General features: G+C 37.4%; 1 protein-coding gene across 1 annotated transcript in view; it reads right to left on the bottom strand.

Annotated features, from left to right (window-relative positions):
- The window catches only part of Hsdl2 (Hydroxysteroid dehydrogenase like 2), an 83,446-nt gene that overhangs the window by 63,408 nt on the left and 574 nt on the right, over positions 1-19,464 (bottom strand). Inside the window, exon 2 of the mRNA XM_067358247.1 lies at positions 11,249-11,412. Within this exon, the coding sequence (XP_067214348.1) occupies positions 11,249-11,412 (164 nt within the window). The remainder of the gene's footprint in view (positions 1-11,248; positions 11,413-19,464) is intronic.

Here is a 19,464-nt window from a genome sequence, read left to right as displayed (position 1 = left end):
CATAAACTACGGCAGGCATAGAGAGAAGAGGTGGCGCGAGTGGGCAGAGATGGAAAGGAAGGCGCAATCTGGCGGAATAGAAGGGAAGAAGACAAGGGAAAGATGCCTGAGCTTCGGGAATGTTGAGGAAATGTTCAAGAGGAAAAGTGAGAAATCAAAGGAAAGGAGGAGGGAGGAAATGAGGTAGGAAAAGGGGGGGGATAGAGAGGAAAAGAAAGGGGAACAGGTGGAAGTTGGCGTTCTGGAATGTAGCGGGGATGGGAAAGAAGGACAAGGACTTTTGGAAGAGCCTAAAGGAGTGGGACGTGATGATACTCTCAGAGACGTGGCTAGATGAGAAGGGGTGAAAAAGGATGAAAGAAAGACTCCCACGGGGATACGAATGAGGGGTGCAGTTAGCGAAGAGAAGGTGCAAAAAAAGGAGAGGGGTAGGGGGAATAGTGATGGGAATTAGAAAGAAGCTGTGGGAGAAGAGGTTCAGGATAGAAGTGAAAAAGGAAAGGATAGTAGTAGGAAGAGTGAATATAGGTCGAGAGAGGTGGAGAATAATAGGGGTATACGTGGGGAAAGGAATAGAGAAGACGTTGCAGGGAATAAAGGAATGGATAGAGGATAAAGAGGGGAGAATAAGGGAGATAATTGAACGGAATATTAATGCAAGGACCAGAAGGGAAAGGAAAGGGGTGAGGAGGGAAGAAGAAGAAATTGAAGGGAAGATGGGAAAAAGGCAATCAAAAAACAAGAAAATAAATAAAAAAGGGAGAAAGCTGGTAAAATATGTAACGGTGCAGCCCACAAGCTGCATCGTTACGGCTACGGACCGTCCATCGTCCGTAGCCCATCAAGGGCGCATAAAGCGCCGATAAGACTTTGTCAAAAACAACGGCGGTCAGTCGCCGAAACGGACCCCCACATCCGACCGTTCCGAAATTCCGTTAGTGGGGGCCCGCCGCCGAAACCGCCGATGCTTGCCGATCCGAAGTATATCGGCCGCCAGCCGGGTATAAAAGAGGCCCGGCTGTACGTCTTCTCACCAGATCCTGTTCGCTGCTAGACAGCGAACATCACTCTACGAGCGTTCTCGTAGTCCGACCGAGCGTACTCGGCTTCTATGCCTTTTCCAGTACACGAGTGTTCTCGTGTACCGCCGAGCGTCCTCGGTATTCTTACCTTAGCATACGAGTGTACTCGTATACGCCGTGTACGCCGAGCGTACTTGGCTCCTCTAGGCACCGATCTTCGTACAGCGGGCATTCCCGCGTACCTAGCCGGATCGCCGTTCTAATTCCGCCTTCGTACGAGCGTACTCGTACTCCCGCCAAGCGCACTCGGCCTCTCTAGGCACCGATCTTCGTGCAACGGGCATTCCCGTGCACCTAGCCGGATTGCCGTTCTATTCTCGCCTTCGTACGAGCGTTCTCGTACTCCCGCCGAGCGTCATCGGCATCCTAATCCATATATCGCGTTTATTCGCCGGGATTTCGAATCATAATCCGTCCGGCAGGCAAAACCGCGTCGACCAATCCGCGCCGCCGAATAGTCCGCATCGATCTATTATCGAATGGACTCGCGACACTTTACGAACGCACTCACCGACAGGCGCTCCGTCGTGTGCCAACCGTTACGACTCGATCACACAGCGCTTGCGCCGATCGTTCCGCCGATCGCACTAAGACGCCTCACATCAAACTTTATCATATTTTGCCGTTGCTTTATAATTATTTCACCGTCGCTTTATACTTATCTCACCAATACTTTTATACTTATTTCGCCGTTGCTTTTATATTCCATTCGCCGTCTCTTTATACAAATCTCGCTACATACATCGCAATCATACATCGCATGTACACACAGTCATCAGACATATTAATTGAATAAACGTATCTTCTTATTTATTATTAACAATCACATACATTCTTTTTGACACACCCCCAACCGAACGAACCTGGATTCCGGCGAGATATACCGCGCCCGAAAAGCTCACACGGTTTCAAATATATAGAGAAAAAATAGTGAGAGATTTTTAACGGGAGTGTAAGAGGGGACAAGGAGGGAGAGTATACATTCACAGGAGAGAGGGGAAACACAGTAATGAGATTATATAATAGGGGAAGGGGAGATTAGGGACAGGATAGAAGAGATGAGAGTAGAAGACAGGGTGGACTCGGATTATCACCCGGTAAAGTTATGGATAAGAAGAGAAGTGGAAAAGAGAAAAGAAAAGAGAGAAGAGGGTAAGGGCAGAAGGGGAATCTGGGACCGAGAAGGGAGAGAGAAGTTTACGGAAAAAATGGGAAGGACACAGATAGGAGGGAAAGGGATGAAAGAGGAGCAAGATAATCTGGAGAAAAGGATAAAGGAAGCGCTGAAGAAGATGGAAGAGAAACTGGGAAGGGTGGACGAGAGGAGAAGGGGGTGGTGGGATGAGAAATGTGTCCGGGAAAAAAAGCGGGTAAGGAAGGAACTAAGAGAATAGAGGAGAAAAGAGGGAGATGAAAGGAAGTACAAAAGAGAGAAGCGGGAGTATGGGAAAATGTGTGAGAGGAAAAAGAAGGAGGATAATAGAAGATGAGAGAAACGAGCGGAAGAAGCGAGAAGAGAGAATGAGGTATAGGAGATTGTAAATAGGGAAAGAAAAAGGAAAAAAAAGAGTGAATGAGAGAATAGGAATGTTAGAATGGAAGGAGCACTTCATGAGGACACTAGAGGTAGAGGGGATGGTGGTTAGAGGGGGAAAGAGAAGGGGGCGAAAGGAGGAATTAGATAGAGAGGAGATAAAGAGGGCACTGAGAACGCTAAAAGACGGAAAGGCGGCGGGAATAGATGAGGTACCAGCAGAAGTATGAAAATATGAGGGGGGAAGAGTTGGAGAAGTGGGTATGGGGGTTCTGCAACAGGGTGTGGAAAGGGAAGAGATGGCCGGAGAATTGGAGAGAGGGGGTAACAGTGCCGATAGTTAAAAACGGGGAGGGAGAAAAAGTGGAGGAATATAGAAAGGTCACGCTGATGCCTACGCTATATAAGGTATATGCGAGTGCTGGCGGAGAGATTAAGAGAGGAGATAGAGGGAAAGGGATTGACGCCTCACAATCAGACGGGTTTCAGGAGGGGAATGGGGACGATCGACAACATATATGTAATAAATTATCTGGTGACCAAACAACTGGGAAGGAAGAAGAGAAGGATGGTAGCAATGTTTGTCGACTAAAAGGCGGCGTTCGACTCGATAGAGAGAGGAATCCTGGTAAAGGCTATGAGGGAACGTGAGATAAGGAAAGGCCTGGTAATGAGAGTGGAAGAAATAATGAGGGAAACGAGGAGCAGGGTGAGAGCAGAAGGGGAAATTGGGGAGGTTTTTTGGACGGCAAGGGGGGGTAAGACTAAGCCCGCTGCTTTTCAATGTAGTAACAGCAGATTTGGAAGAAGAGATGGGAAAGGTTAGATGGGGAGGAGTGGGACTGGGAGAAAAGAAAGTCTATATTTTGGCTTACGCAGATAATATAGTCATGATGGCGGAGAATGAAGAAGAGATGGGAAGTATGCTAATGAGGCTGAAGGGATACTTAGGGAGAAAGAGATTAGAGTTAAATCTGAGCAAGACAAAGATATTGAGGTTTAGAAAGAGGGGAGGAAAGATGAAGAAAGAGGAGAGGAAAGATGAAGAAAAAAGTATGGAGGTGGAGAGGGAAGGTGATAGAGGAGGTAAAAGAATTCGGATATTTAAGATATACACTAAAGAAGAACGGGAATCAAGAAGCACATGTAAGAGAAAGGGTAAAAAAAGCAGTGGCCATAATGGGGCAGGTGTGGGGAATTGGGAAGAGAAGGTTCGGGAAGAATTGGGAAAGAAGATTGTGGCTCTTCAACAGGTTGATCTAGACGGTGATGGGATACGGAGCGGAAATATGAGGATGGAAGAAAAGAGACAATTTGGAGAAGAGATACATGAAGTGGGTGTTGGAAGTAGACGGAAGAACGCCGAGGTATATGGTAAGGGAGAAGCTGAAGAGGAAAAAACTGAGAGGGAAAGCAAGGAAAAAAGCGTGGAACTTCGGGAGAAGACTGGAAGAAAGGAAAGGGAGCGCCCTGGCGAGAAGGTGCTGGTGGGAGATGATGAAAAGAATAGGGAATAGAAAAGAAAATTCGGAGTGGGAGGGAGAGAGGAAAAGGTTCTTTGAAGGGAAAGGAATAGAACTGGAAAAGGCAAAAAAAGGAGAGAAAAAAGGAAATTAGGGGAGATCAGAAAAAAGGAGAGGAATATTCAGGAAAGAGAGAGGGAGGAGAAAATAGGAAGGTCAAGGTACAATAGATGGTATGGGAAAGTAAAAGAGGAGGGAGTTTCAAGCTATCCTAAAAAAGGTTGAAGAGAGAGTAGATGGAGGAGAGTAGCGAGATTTAAATTAGGGAGTGAAATGAGGGACGGAAGGTACTGGAAGACGGAGGAGAATAAAAGATGCAGGTTATACGGTGTCGCTACGTGTAATATTTTAGTTTGAAAGGCGCTGAGAGTCAGAGATAGATGGCGCGAAAAAACGTGCGAAGACTTCTTTTTTTTATTATCATTAGTGTGTATGTAAAAGAAATAAAGTGTGCAATTGAAAACCATGAGTTCTTTCTACATCATCAATTAGAGTAATCAAACGAAATCACAAACAAAAAATGGTCCTTCGAGCCGGATTCAGCTGGTAAAAGGCTGAAATACGCAAAAAAAAAACTAGTGTGTGTGAGACGACTACCGCGTATAACAAACACGTGGAGGTTATAGCGCGAGTAGCAAACAAGAAATTCTGAGAGACATTCAAAAAGGGCATCGAAATCGAACAGAGTATAACAGCGAGCGGTGAAAACAGCTGTAGCAGTCTAACTAGAGGAATTCATACAGGAAAGCGTGAGGAAGGTCAAGAAAACGACAATCTAACCTCGCTAGAGAGCGTGTATCGAGACATTGAATCCCATCGACAGCGAGCCTACAAGCAAAAATGACGGACAAGGAGAAGGAGTATGCAGAACTCAAGAGAAAGCGTGCGATAATTAAGAGTCAGATAACTAAGTTTGATACATATATTCAAGGGTTTGTAGTTAGCAAAGAGAATCTAGCGCAACTTCGTATTAGGTTAGAAAAAATTGAGCAATTGTGGGACAACTATAATAATATTCAAGAACAAATCGAAGGTTTAGATAACTCGGAAGGTTATGCGCTTAGACAACAACAAGAACGAACAGATTTCGAAGAAAGTTATTTTGCAATAGTAGGCCATGCGCGTCTTATTTTAGAAGAAAATGCGAATCAGAGGATCAATGTAGAAGTAGAAAATGCGAATGTAGGCATAGCAAACGAAAACATAGCAGCAGCGGGCACGGCAGTTAGGTTGCCAGTGATGAGTCTTCCAACGTTTAATGGAACATACGAGCAATGGCCCGTATTTTACGGTACCTTTTCCGCGTTAGTAGATAAAAATCAGAATTTATAACGAATGTGCATAAATTTTATTATCTACAATCTGCCTTAGACATAAATGCGAAAAGAATTATTGAATCTCTTGAAATAAATGAGGTAAACTATCCTAGAGCTTTAAATCTATTGAGAGAACGTTTTGATAATTCAAGGTTAGCGACTCAACATCATGCTCGAGCAATATTCAATTTAAAAACTATCGAAAAGGAATCTAGTAGTAAATTGCGTAACCTGACTGACTGCCTAAAGCAACATCTAGAAGCATTAAAAGCAATGAAGTACGAAACTGAATCCTGGTGTCCGCTAATCATTGAATGGATTCTAACTAGAGTAGATCCCGCGACAGCGCGTGAATGGGAGGAAAAAACTGTTCAAAGACAAGAGTACAAAACTAGAGAATTTATCGAGTTTTTAGAAGCAAAATGTAACATGTTGGAAAGCGTTAGCGCGTTCGACCATGCCCAGAGAGAAAGCGAGAAATGTAACAGAAAGGCTAAAGGCGTAGCTCACATTACAAACGAATCTAAATTAAATTGTCCTGTCTGCAAAAGGGAACACAAGGTTTACATGTGCGATACATTTAGGAATCTTTCCGTTCAAGCACGAATAGGAGAAGCTTGTAAATTAAAACTTTGCTTAAATTGCCTCAATACGAATCACTTCGCACGAGATTGCAGATCCAGCACATGTAAGCATTGTAGCAAAAAGCACCATTCATTGTTACATTATAATGATAGCAGCCATGAAAGTAAGAAGGAACTCGAAGGAAAGATTGAGCAAGACGCTAAGATAGATAAGCCTAAGGTAAATGCAAATTCACCGCGCAAGTAAACATTGTAGATAGAAATGGAAAAACGCATACGGCCCGAGCGTTATTAGATAATGCTGCGACGCTTAATTTTATAACGGCGAACTTGCTTAATAGACTAGGGTTGGAAACAGAAAGGGTAGGAGGTAGGGTAATAGGATTTCGAGGAAATACTACATCCACAGGCGAGATCGTGACCGCAACTATCGAATCAAAGCGATACAAATATGCGGAATCTTTGAGATTTACGGTAATTGATCAAATAACGAGTAAACTTCCAGAGAATCGAATCGAGACATCACAACTGCAGCTGCCCGAACATGTTTCCTTCTCACCATTAGCCGATCCAACGTTCAACGTACCGCAAGATATAGAGTTATTGCTAGGAGCATCAGTATTCTGGAGCATTCTACTAAACGGAAGAATTCAACTCAGCGACAATCAGTCAGTATTTCAAAGAACAAAATTCGGATGGATTTTAGGAGGAAGATTTACGCCCGTGGGAATACCTACGAGAATTTGCTGTGTTATATCGAATGAAAATCTTAATGAAAAATTAGAGAGATTTTGGGAAATAGAAAATTGTGAATTGGAGAGGAAGCTGACCCCCGAAGAAGATGATTGTGAAAGGCATTTTGAGACGAATACTTATCGAGATAAGGACGGGAGATTTGTAGTATCCTTGCCGCTTAAAGGCCAAATACTAAATCAAGGTAAATCCGAGGACAATGCAATAAAGAGGCTAAAATCCATAGAGCGTCGATTCGCCAACAATTCGGTATTCTAGATAAGATATTTGGACTTCCTCAAGAAGTATGAAAGTATGAATCATATGGAGTTAGTCACCGAAGACATAGAAGAAACAGGAGTGATAAACTACTTACCGCATCATGGAGTTATACGCGAAGAAAGCTCTACTACAAAACTGAGAGTAGTGTTCGACGCATCGTGTCCAACCTCATCGGGACACTCACTGAATGATCTACTAATGGTAGGACCCAAAATACAGCAGGAGCTTATGGAGATATTACTACGATTTCGCCAGTATAATTATGTACTAACAGCAGATATAAGTAAAATGTTCAGGCAGATTAAAATAACCAAAAAGGATAGAGCATTGCAAAGAATTCTATGGAGAGAGAGCACGGAGAATCCAATACGCAAATATGAGTTAACAACAGTGACGTACGGTATGGCCTCTGCACCATACCTAGCGCAAAGATGTCTTAAACAATTAGCGCTGGATTATGCTGAGATACAACCGCCAGCAGCAACCGCGATTAGTAACGACTTCTATATGGATGATTTACTGACTGGTAGTTACTCAATATCGCAGTTGCAACAACTTAAGCACGAAATAAGTCAGATTTTAGCAACCGCCGGAATGGAGCTGCGGAAATGGAATTCTAATGTACAAGAGTTGTTAACAGATGCAAAAATCGAAATTCCTCTCACGTCACATGAAGAAATAAAAACGCTAGGGATTCGATGGAATCCAAACAAAGACATCTTTAAATTTAAGGTGAAAATGCCTACCGAAGCTGGAAAATCTAAACGCATTATTCTATCAGTCATCGCACAAATCTATGATCCCTTAGGCCTCATAAGACCAGTAATAGTAAGGGCTAAATTATTCATGAGAACTTTATGGAAATTAAGCATGAAGTGGGATGACAAAATACCTGTAGATCTAGAGCTAGAGTGGAACTCTTACAAGGAGAGACTGGAAGCGATGGAAGAAATATGTATACCTAGGCAAGTAATAACGAGAGACGCTCTACAAATTGAAATGCACGGGTTTTGCGACGCTTCGCAGTCAGCCTTTGGAGCATGCTTATATTTGTGCTCAATCGATGCCAAGAAAAACCGCACAGCAAGATTATTGGTCTCAAAATCACGTATAGCACCGTTGAAGGTTATTTCGATCCCTCGACTGGAATTGTGTAGCGCGGTGTTGCTAGCGAAACTCGCTTTTAAAATAAGAAAAGTAATAAAGCTCCCAATTCATAAGTATATCCACTGGACGGATTCGAGTATCGTCCTTCACTAGATTCGGGGCGATCCGACGAGATACAAGACCTTCATAGCTAATCGCGTATCAGAGATACAAGGTTTAACTCGACAGGATGAATGGCGCCACGTAAGAACAACCTCTAATCCAGCCGATGTTCTCTCAAGAGGTATAGACCCTCGTGAATTACCTAAATTAGAGATGTGGTGGTCAGGACCTCTCTGGTTGAAAGAAACTCCAGATCAATGGCCAAGTGAATTCCTACAAAAACTGCCTAAAGATTTAGAAGAAAAAACCAGTGGAAAGGTTCTAGTAGAAGACAACAAACTTCTAGAAAAATTCTCATCGTTGACAAAGCTAAGGAAGGTAGTAGCCTATTGCTACAGATTCATGGAAAACTGCCAGAAGAACTCATCACAGCGAAATACCGAACCTTTGAACGCAGACGAATTAAGAAGAGTTAATACCGCGTTAGTTAAGTTAGCACAAGGTCAAGCATTTGCTGAAGAAATCGAAGATTTAAGAAAAAAGGCAAAGGGTGTTTCACGCAATAGCAAAATTCTACCGTTAAATCCCTTTCTAGATGAGAAAGGATTGCTACGAGTTGGAGGACGTTTGAGAAATGCAACGCTTACATACGATCAGCGATTTCCTATAATTTTGCCCTCTAGGCATCCTTTTTCTACACTACTCATTAAAGAGATGCATTATAAACATTTACACGTCGGCGCCAATACGTTAGGCGCAATAATTCGCGAAAACTATTGGATTGTGTCCGCGAGAAGCGAAATTCGTCGTGTACTGCTTAAGTGCGTATTATGTTTCCGCAAAAACCCGTCAAATTTAAAGCAGCTTATGGGTAGCTTACCTAAAGCAAGGATAAATCCGGGACGTCCATTCGAGCAAACTGGGATTGATTATGCCGGACCTTTTTCTATAAAAATTTCGCGAAATAAAAGTGGGAAAGCTTATCTAGCCGTATTCGTTTGTATGGCTACTAAAGCCGTACACCTTGAAGTAGTCTCAGACTTGACAACCGTTGCTTTTCTCAATACTTTGAAACGTTTTATAGCTCGACGCGGCAAAAGCTGTCATATCTTCTCGGATAACGGTAAAAACTTTGTAGGAGCAAAAAACGAACTAGATGATTTAGCTAAGTTTCTACAAAGTAAACAAGTAAAAAATAAGGTACTGGAATTCACCGCGGAACAATGGATTAAATGGACATTTATCCCACCATATTCTCCACACGTCGGGGAGTTGTGGGAAGCTACTGTAAAGGCAGCAAAATCTCACTTATAGGCAGTCCTGAATCAAACGAGTTTAAACTTTGAAGAGTTAACTACGGTATTTGCGCAGATCGAGGCCATATTAAATTCGAGGCCATTTATTCCGGTATCAACGGATCTCGCCGATTTAACCGCTTTAACGCCAGGGCATTTTTTGATAGGAGCCCCATTAACAGCGTTACCTGAGCCAAATTTGGAAGAGATTCCATTAAATCGACTATCTCGATATCAATTGCTGTCTAGCTTGGTTCAAGGGTTCTGGAAACGCTGGTCCCGAGAGTATGTTACACAGCTTCAACCAAGACAGAAGTGGAAGGAAACACGAGCAAATTCTCAACTTAAAATAGGCGCTCTCGTATTGTTACGAGATGATAACGCTCCTCCCATGCAATGGAGATTAGGTAGAATCTCGCAGCTTTTTAAGGGAGCCGACGAGTTGATTAGAACGGTAGAAGTAAAAACCTCATTAGGATTAACACAACGAGCTATTCAGAAAATTTGCTTGTTACCTGTAGAAGAGCAGGATTAGAAGTTAAGTTAAATGTATGTATTTTATTACGTTCTTTTATCTCTTATCATTAGTTTTGTTTATAAGATTTATATGTAATAATGATGTTGAAAGTTAAGCCTTTCAAGGCGGGCAGGATGTCGCTACGTGTAATATTTTAGTTTGGAAGGCGCTGAGAGTCAGAGATAGATGGCGCGAAAAAACGTGCGAAGACTTCTTTTTTTTATTATCATTAGTGTGTATGTAAAAGAAATAAAGTGTGCAATTGAAAACCATGAGTTCTTTCTACATCATCAATTAGAGTAATCAAACGAAATCACAAACATACGGAATGGAGGAAGACATAAGAGCATACGTGGGAGAGTTGTAGGGAATGGGCGGAAAGAGGAGGGAGTTGGTAAGAACAAGTGGAAAAGATTTTGGGGGAAGAGGGGGAGGAGAAATGGTGGATAAGAGACATAGAAGAGGAAAGGCAAGAGAGAGAAAGAGGGAAGGAGGGAGGAAGAGGGAGAGAGGGGGAGAGAGAGAGAGAAAGTGCGCGCGCGCGTGTGTGTGTGTGTGTGTGTGTCACGGAGGGAATGGGAGTAAAAATGAGAGATTGAATTACTGAAGGCGCGAGGAAACGGATATCACCTTTGTGAAAGCGTGTGTGTGTGTATGGGTTAGAGGGAGAAGGAAAAGGGCACAGGCCGGATGATAGCCTGTTGGACGGCAGGTCGCCTGGACCCGAATCCTTCAGTTAGGGCAATTTAGGCTAAGCGTAGATATAAGCTAGTATAAGGATAGATTTAAGTAGGAATAGGTCTAGTTTTAAGGATAATTTTAAGGATAGCCGTAAGTTACTTATAAGTAAAATGTATGAGGAAAACAATAAACTTAACCCCAAGAGGAAAACAAAAAAATACTACTACTACTACTTATTACATACACATAAAAATATTTCTCATTAACATTATTTAAAAAATATATGAAAGCAATAATCGTTATGTATATTTAGATTTAAGTAATTTTGTTCAGCACTCACGGATTTATCTTAAATTTAGTCTAATGTTTGGCACAAATATTGATTGATTTTTATTAAAATTTAAAACATGTACCTTTTAAAAATATTTTGTCAAAAATTTATTCAACTGATATCGTGAATTTCAAAGTTATTAAAAATATAATTAATAATTACTTTCATTAGCTGCTGTATAAATAGTACCAGGTAACTTGGGATGTGCTTGTGCAGTTTTTGCAGCAATAACGATATTCGCACCATCTTTTGCCGCTTTTAGCGCGATACTTTTGCCGATACCTCTTGAAGCTCCTGTAATAAAAATAGTGCGGCCAGCCAATTTCCTGTGTCAAATATTGATAATAATCAGTATTGTTTTCTACAGTGCAATATCTATAATATTTAAATTGTAAAAGCATATATATGGTGTCCTAAAACTGGTGATACAAGCAGGAAAGACGCAATTGTACATAAAAAAATAAGTTCAAAATATGCAATAAAATTTTTTAGTTTCCCATAAAAGCAACTTTGAATATTCGTCATATATACGTACACTTGACTATGTCTGATCTCAATGATCTACTATATATTATCTCTGTATGCATTTGTGTTTACAAACATTGCCAACAGTAAGATTTCTTTTGAGATTTTTTTAAGATTTATCAATTCTGGTCTTATCTTTGTCAACAATAACACAGTTTCTACCATTTTACCGATATAGCTACGTATAACAATCGGGAATATACAGACATATGATTCGTGCGCTAGATGCGTAACGTTTCCGCAGCAACTATTTTTAAGTTAAAAAAATGAAGTTTTTAAAAAGTTTAAAAAAAAAAAAACACATTTTGCCTTATTATGCATCTCTAAGGTATCCTTTTGTTATGGGTAATGCTTATAAACACAAATGCGTGTTAGGCGCACTCTTGACAAATATAAAATTCAAATTGTCTTCCTAGAAAACTTGTATAAAAAAATGTTAGTCTACATTTTCGACAAATTTTTTCATGTAAAATTATCCTTTCTTCGCTTGTATCACCAGTTCTGGGACATTTTATGTATAGGGTGGTCTATTTTAATCAATTCACAAGAATATCTCAAAATCCTTAAGTTTAAGACAAAAATTATTTAGACGAAAGTTGCTCAATTACTAAAGGAAAAAAAAATTACAATCTTGGTTGACCTTAGAAAATGCCCTTAAGGTCAAATCCAAGTCACTTAAAATTTTATAAATTAAAACCCCCATTTTTTATTTCATACTTATATAACTGACTTCAAGATCTTTTCAAGACAAAACACTATAATAAAGTCATACTCATATCTCGAAAAGTATTTAACTAAGAGGGAGTTATATTGTAGTGTTTTGAAAAAATCTTGATGTCAGCTACAAGAATATTAAATAAAAAATAGGGGTTTAAAATTTTAAAGTTGACATTAAGAGCTTCTCCGTACTTGAGTTCCAAGTCAAATGAATACCGCTGTTTGATGCATTTGTTGAAGTTGAAACCCTATAACTTTTGTACAAAACATTTTTTTCTCAAATGTCTTGTTTTCGAGATATTTCACCGGTCCAGACTTTTTTGTTACCCTGTATATAGGGCGTCCTATTTTAAAAACCCCACGTGAATAACTTTTCAGACATTTTCAAGAAAAATGATTTAGACCAAAGTTGTTGGGTTTGGAGGGGGACATCCAATGATGACATTGGTTTAACCTAGGGTGTACATGCCAAGGTCATATGGAGGTCAACTTTGTTTTTTTAAATAGAATACCCTATTTTTGATTCCAAAATCTAATAGCTGGTGTCAAGAGCTTTTCAAAACACTGTAATAAAGTTATTTTTTATTAAGTACTTTTCGAGTTATGAGGCTTGAAAGTTACAGCATTTTGACATAAAATACAAAATATCTTGTAAAACATTCAATTTTCGGGAATCTTACCTTAATACTTTTATGCACAAAATAATGAGACGAATCAATTGGTATAAAGAAAACACATAGTTGCTTTCAAGAAAAAATATGTAATTTGCAACATGCAACTGCATACTTTTTTTTGAAACCAATGTGTTTTCTTTATACCAATTGATTCGTCTCATTATTTTGTGCATAAAAGTATTAAGGTAAGATTCCCAAAAATTGAATGTTTTACAAGATATTTTGTATTTTATGTCAAAATGCTGTAACTTTCAAGCCTCATAACTCGAAAAGTACTTAATAAAAAATAACTTTATTATAGTGTTTTGAAAATCTCTTGACACTAGCTATTAGATTTTGAAATCAAAAATAGGGTGTTCTATTTAAAAAAACAAAGTTGACCTCCATATGACCTTGACATGTACACCCTAGGTTAAACTAATATCATCATCGGATGTCCCCCTCCAAACCCAACAACTTTGGTCTAAATCATTTTTCTTAAAAATGTCTCTCTGAAAAGTTATTCACGTGGGGTTTTTAAAATGGGACACCCTGTATATTGTTGCGCTCGCGCTGCGGGATATCGTCGTTCGGAAGCTGCAACGTGTGAGCCGCGAGTTAGCATTGAGAAGCGTCGCTTAGTAATTTGTAAATAAACTAATGTTGAGAAGCGTCGCTTAGTAATTTGTAAATAAACTAGCATTAAGAAGCGTCGCTTAGAAACTTGTCAATAAAAGTGTGAGATGTCAAGTTACGCTTGGTCCTCGGTACCGTGAGGACGTTTCGGGTGAGAAGCGATTCTTTGTATTGTTTACGAAAGTTCTGTATTATGTTGTGCTAGTTGTGTTCTCATTTAGTTAATTAAAGTTCTTTGCTTTAAGATTTGTGTAATTATTTCTTACCCGAGTGCATTCGTGAGTGTAACAATATATACAGGGTAGTCCATTTATATATACAGGGTGAGTCAGTAAAGTGTTACGAAGGACCACGCACAAATCTTATGGAAAGTAGCCCCCGGTGAAATTTGCTGAAATTGCAGTATGTTATAGTCCTTGGTGTCCTGATCAAAAGTCTCAATGGGCACGAAACTTAAAAATCAATAGTTTTTCATCTAGAGATGTTTGAAGTCCTAAACTTTTGCTGTACTATGATGACATAGCCGTGATATAATACCAGACTATGTGTGAGTAAGTATGTGTGAATGGGTATGTGCGTGCGAATACACCCACTCATACACACCCATACCCCCCCCCCCCCCCCACACACACACACACACACAGAGTCCAGCATTGTATCACAGCATTGTCATCACGGCATAGCAAAAGTTTAGAACTTCAAACATCTCTAAACAAAAAACTTGATTTTCAAGCTTTGTGTCCATTGAGACTTTTAATCAGGACATCAAGGACTATAACATACTGCAATTTCAGCGAATTTCACCAGGGGCCACTTTTCATAAGATTTGTGTAAGGTCCTTTATATCTCAGAAACAAAGCATTTTAGAGAAAAATGTTTCATACGAAAGTTTTATTACTTCAAGGAGAACATAAGTGTCATTGTTTTGACCTTGGATAGTCGTTTAAAGATCACATAAAAATCACTTTCGAATTTCTTAAATAAAAACCCCCATTTTTTATTGCATATTTTTGTAGCTTACTTCGAAAACTTTTCAAAACGCTATAATAAAGTGTTTTTTCGTTAAGTACTTTTCGAGTTATGAGAGTTGAAAGTTACAGTAAAGTGAGAGACAAAAAGAATGAGGCAACACGCGCGATGCGCTTCTTTTTCTTTCACTCTACTGTACTTTCAAGCCTTATAACTCGAAAAGTATTTAATGTTATAACTATATTGTACTCTATGTTATAACATACAGGGTATGCCAAAAGTGTGGAAACGGCTTAATATTTCGGAAACTAAGCATTTCTGAAAGAAATATTCCATACAAAAGTTGTAGGGTTTTAAGTGGCGCATTAGACAGAAATATCAGTGTGACCTTGGCTAGCGCTGTTAAGATCACGTAAAAATTACTTTGAAATTTTCAAATGGAAACTCCTATTTTTTATTACATCTTTTTGTAGTCGATCTCAAGAGCTTTTCAGGCTTGAAAGTTACATAGAGTGAGAGAGGAAGAAGCGCGTTGGCGCTTACCTCATTCTCTTTCTGCAGAGAAGTTGGAATGGTGTATGATTTTATATTGTCTTCATTTTTATTATTTTCAATTGTTTCAATTGGGAGAACATTGTTTATTTTCAAAAGTATTTGCAATAATTGTGTATCTTGTCGTAAATTTTTATTCATTTTTAAAGGTGTATGCATTAGTTCTTCACTGTCTGTATGAGTAGTACCACTGTTAATGTTATTGTAGCTTACATCTATTTGTTTTTTTGGGAAATTTGTGGTACCATCAGATTGAATCAAGATCAAGATCAAGAACTCTTTGATTTTCTAATCAAACACTGTCATTTAAATTTATAACTTCTTCTGAAATAGAATTCTTAATACAATTGAATAAAAGTCAATTAAATGATATTAGTGAATTGATTACAGACTTTAGCGATTAATAAATAGAAATTAAACAATGAAATTGAATCTAATACCGACTTGCAAATAATTTCAAAAAATAAAAAATTAAAATGTGAGAATATATTTTATTAGCTATATTTTACATGGTAAAACCTATTAATGCTTAAAAATTTCACCTTCAATTTGTGTTACATATTTTTTAATAAATTATAAAAAGCTTATTTGCAAAATTAATATACTACTTACATACTAACATAGATTACAAGATTGGTTATTTTTAAAATAAAAATTATAATAAAAATATTTATTAAACTTGAAGTTTAGGCTCGCAAATTTTAATCGATGGAATAGCAGGAGGATTTCAAGCCAAAGAAGATTGTAGTTCTTGAAATCTTTTATTGTAACCAATGTATTTTGTAAGTAGCAAACGTTTCGGCTAATCATTCAGCCATCTTCAGTGCTACCTTTACAAATCTAAATAATTATATATGTTAGAAACTTTTTCCGTAATTAAGGTCAAGTTAATAAAAATTTTTTATTTATATACCTAACAAAATAAATAATTAAAATTTTTAGTCACATACCTGTTAATCAGAAGTCTGTAGAATCAATTTGACATTATTAAAACTTTGGAAGTGAATTCACGTATGTGATTGAGAGAAATTCTTATATATGTAGGTGTTAGTCGAATGTCACCATGTTCTCTACTGTGAGTTAATGATAATTCTTAAAAGTGAAGACCCAGAAGGCATGTAGGAAGGAAGGAAATAAGAGAGGGGGGAATATAAGGAGAAGGAGTAACCTAATGTACAGACAGCAAGGAGAAAAATATTATTTTTCTACCTCTATAAAGTAGGCAATAAGTTGAGAATCAGAATATAAGAATCAGAGAGCAAATCAGTGTCACTTTGTTTAATGCGTTTAAATTTTTACATAGTGGTGTAATATATAAGATTGATTGTGCTGATTGTGAGGCAACATACATAGGCCAGACTAAGAGAAGGTTGGAAACAAAGATCAAAGAGCACAAAAACGACATTAAAAAAGCGCTTCTTCTTCAGTTATCTCTCAACACCAATTAGAATTAAATCACCAAATGAATTGAGAAGGAGTTAGCATTGTTGATAATGAAAGATCTTACTTCAGAAGACTAACCTCTGAAATGATAAACATAAAAAGACAGTCACACGGATTAAACAAAGTGACACTGATTTGCTCTCTGATTCTTATATTCCTATTCTCAACTTATTGCCTACTTTATAGAGGTAGAAAAATAATATTTTTCTCCTTGCTGTCTGTACATTAGGTTACTCCTTCTCCTTATATGCTCCCCTCCCTTATTTCCTTCCTTCCTACATGCTTTCTGGGTCTTCACTTTTAAGAATTATCATTAACTCATAGTAGAGAACATGGTGACATTCGACTAACACCTACATATATAAGAATTTCTCTCAATCACATACGTGAATTCACTTCCGAAGTTTTAATAATGTCAAATTGATTCTACAGACTTCTAATTAACAGGTATGTGACTAAAAATTTTAATTATTTATTTTGTTAGGTATATAAATAAAAAATTTTTATTAACTTGACCTTAATTACGGAAAAAGTTTCTAACATATATAATTATTTAGATTTGTAAAGGTAGCACTGAAGATGGCTGAATGATTAGCCGAAACGTTTGCTACTTACGAAATACATTGGTTACAATAAAAGATTTCAAGAACTATAATCTTCTTTGGCTTGAGATCCTCCTGCTATCCATCGATTAAAAATATTTATGTTTTGTTGGTGAATAAAAGATTTTAATATAAAAGAAACAAACATTTAAAAAATTCGAAAATAAAATTATTTTGAACATATATATCAGTGCTCGGAATTAGTCTGAACATTTCAGCCGATTTCCGTGGTATACGCCTCCTCTCCTCTCCTTACCGCGCGCGCCGCAACCGCTAGGGCCAGCGCCGCCGAGCATTAAGAGCGGCACTATCTGATTATGAGTAGGTTCTTCTCCCTATTTATTAAAATTTAAAAAAATTTATTAAAATTTATTTATTAAAAATAAATTTAAAAATAAAAAATTTATTTTTAATAAATTTCAATAAATTTTTTTTAATTTTAATAAATAGGGAGAAGAACCCACTCATAATCGGATAGTGCCGCTCCTAACGCTCGGCGGCGCTGGCCCTAGCGGCTGCGGCGCGCGCGGTAAGGAGAAGAAAGGAGGCGTATATCACGGAAATCGGCTGAAATGTTCAGACTAATTCCGAGCACTGCCATAAATAATGCAAAAGGTTTTTATGCATAATCATTTACTATTAAATTATTTAAAAAATTAATATAATTAAATATAATATATTTAATTTTATATATAATATAATATATTATATTTAATTTATATATAATAAATTTATATATAATAAATTATATATAATTTATATATAATATAATATAATATATTTAATTTAAATATAATATAATTAATATAATAAAAATTAATATAATTAATATAATTTAGATAATAAAATTAAAATCAAAACATTAACATTAGCGAGGCTGGGCAAAATACAGCATTAAGTATTTGAAATACAGATACAAAATACTATGAATCTTCTATCAAATACAAAATATAAAATACTATCAATCTTCTATCAAAATACTAAAATTGACAGTATTTTGTATTTTGTATTTCAAATACTTTTTGTCCAGCCCTGAACACTAGTTTGATATAGTCATTACATGTTAATTGTATTATACTCATTTATAATTATAAATATTTCAGTTTTAAGACTGATAATTTTTTTATAATTATGCAAATATTTTGTTCTTATTTCCATTAATATTTAATTAAAAATTTAAAAAAATTTGAAAAATCTGATTTAAGGAGACATCATTTAAGGAAACAATAAGACAGGAAAAATTAAAAAAGAAAAACAAATTCTACATTTTTTAACATTGCTTACATCCCAATCTAGATAGTACAAAATGTTCTAAGAATATCCTAGATATCAAGATATCCTGAGATATTGGGTGGACTTCCGAAAAGCTATCACCTCTGATTTGGCTGATATTTAATCTAAATGCTTATTTTATCTAGTAAATAATATTCCCAAATGAATTTTTGGCGCAAATGCCCTCTCCGTCCCCAGCCCCCCTAAAAAAAAACTTGTAAAAGCCCCCGTAGGAGGGGCGGCACCCACTGCATCCACGCATACACTTTCCACGCGAAACAAGGTTCCACATGAGTTTACGAATTTCTACGCAAAGCGAAATTAAATCCAGATCCTATGTGTATAGTTTTCTGATGGTGGAGCCCCCGCAGGGTGGGACACACTGCCTCCAGATTTTTTATAATAACGACTAAAATATTAGAATTAGGTAAAATATGTATAGGACCTTATTTGTAGAACTTTTTATGAGCTTCATTTTTTGTTTGACAACTTTTTCCGTGCAATGAACACTTTCTGAAATAATTAACAAAAACAGTTTTATTTTTGAGGGACAGAGGGAGCATTTGCGCCAAAAATCCATTTGGGAATATTATTTACTAGATAAAATAAGTATTTAGACTGAAAATCAGCCAAATCAAAGGTGATAGTTTTTCAGAAGTTTATCCGAGATATTTCTCAGAGATATATTCAGGATGATCCCAGGATATTTTGTGCTATCTGGAAAGTAGCAAATTATTGTTATTACTGGTCATCATTTTATCACCCTAATTTCTAATTGACATCAAATTAGTTATTATGACGTTACAATAATGATGTTACAATAACAATCTGCAGATATTATCTGACAGATAGAATGACAGATAAAATGCTTGTTACTTGGGATAATTATTAACCAAATATTAATAACTCCAAAGATAAATATAAATACAAGAGTTGCACACTACAGTATAATAAATCATATACATAATATGAAATATATGCACACTATATCTGTGGATTGGTATAAGAA

Source organism: Linepithema humile, chromosome 6 (genome assembly GCF_040581485.1).
Source record: "Linepithema humile isolate Giens D197 chromosome 6, Lhum_UNIL_v1.0, whole genome shotgun sequence".
Classification (NCBI taxonomy): Eukaryota; Metazoa; Arthropoda; class Insecta; order Hymenoptera; family Formicidae; genus Linepithema; species Linepithema humile.
Note: the sequence above shows the minus strand (reverse complement) of the source record. Positions and strands in the feature narration are given on the sequence as shown.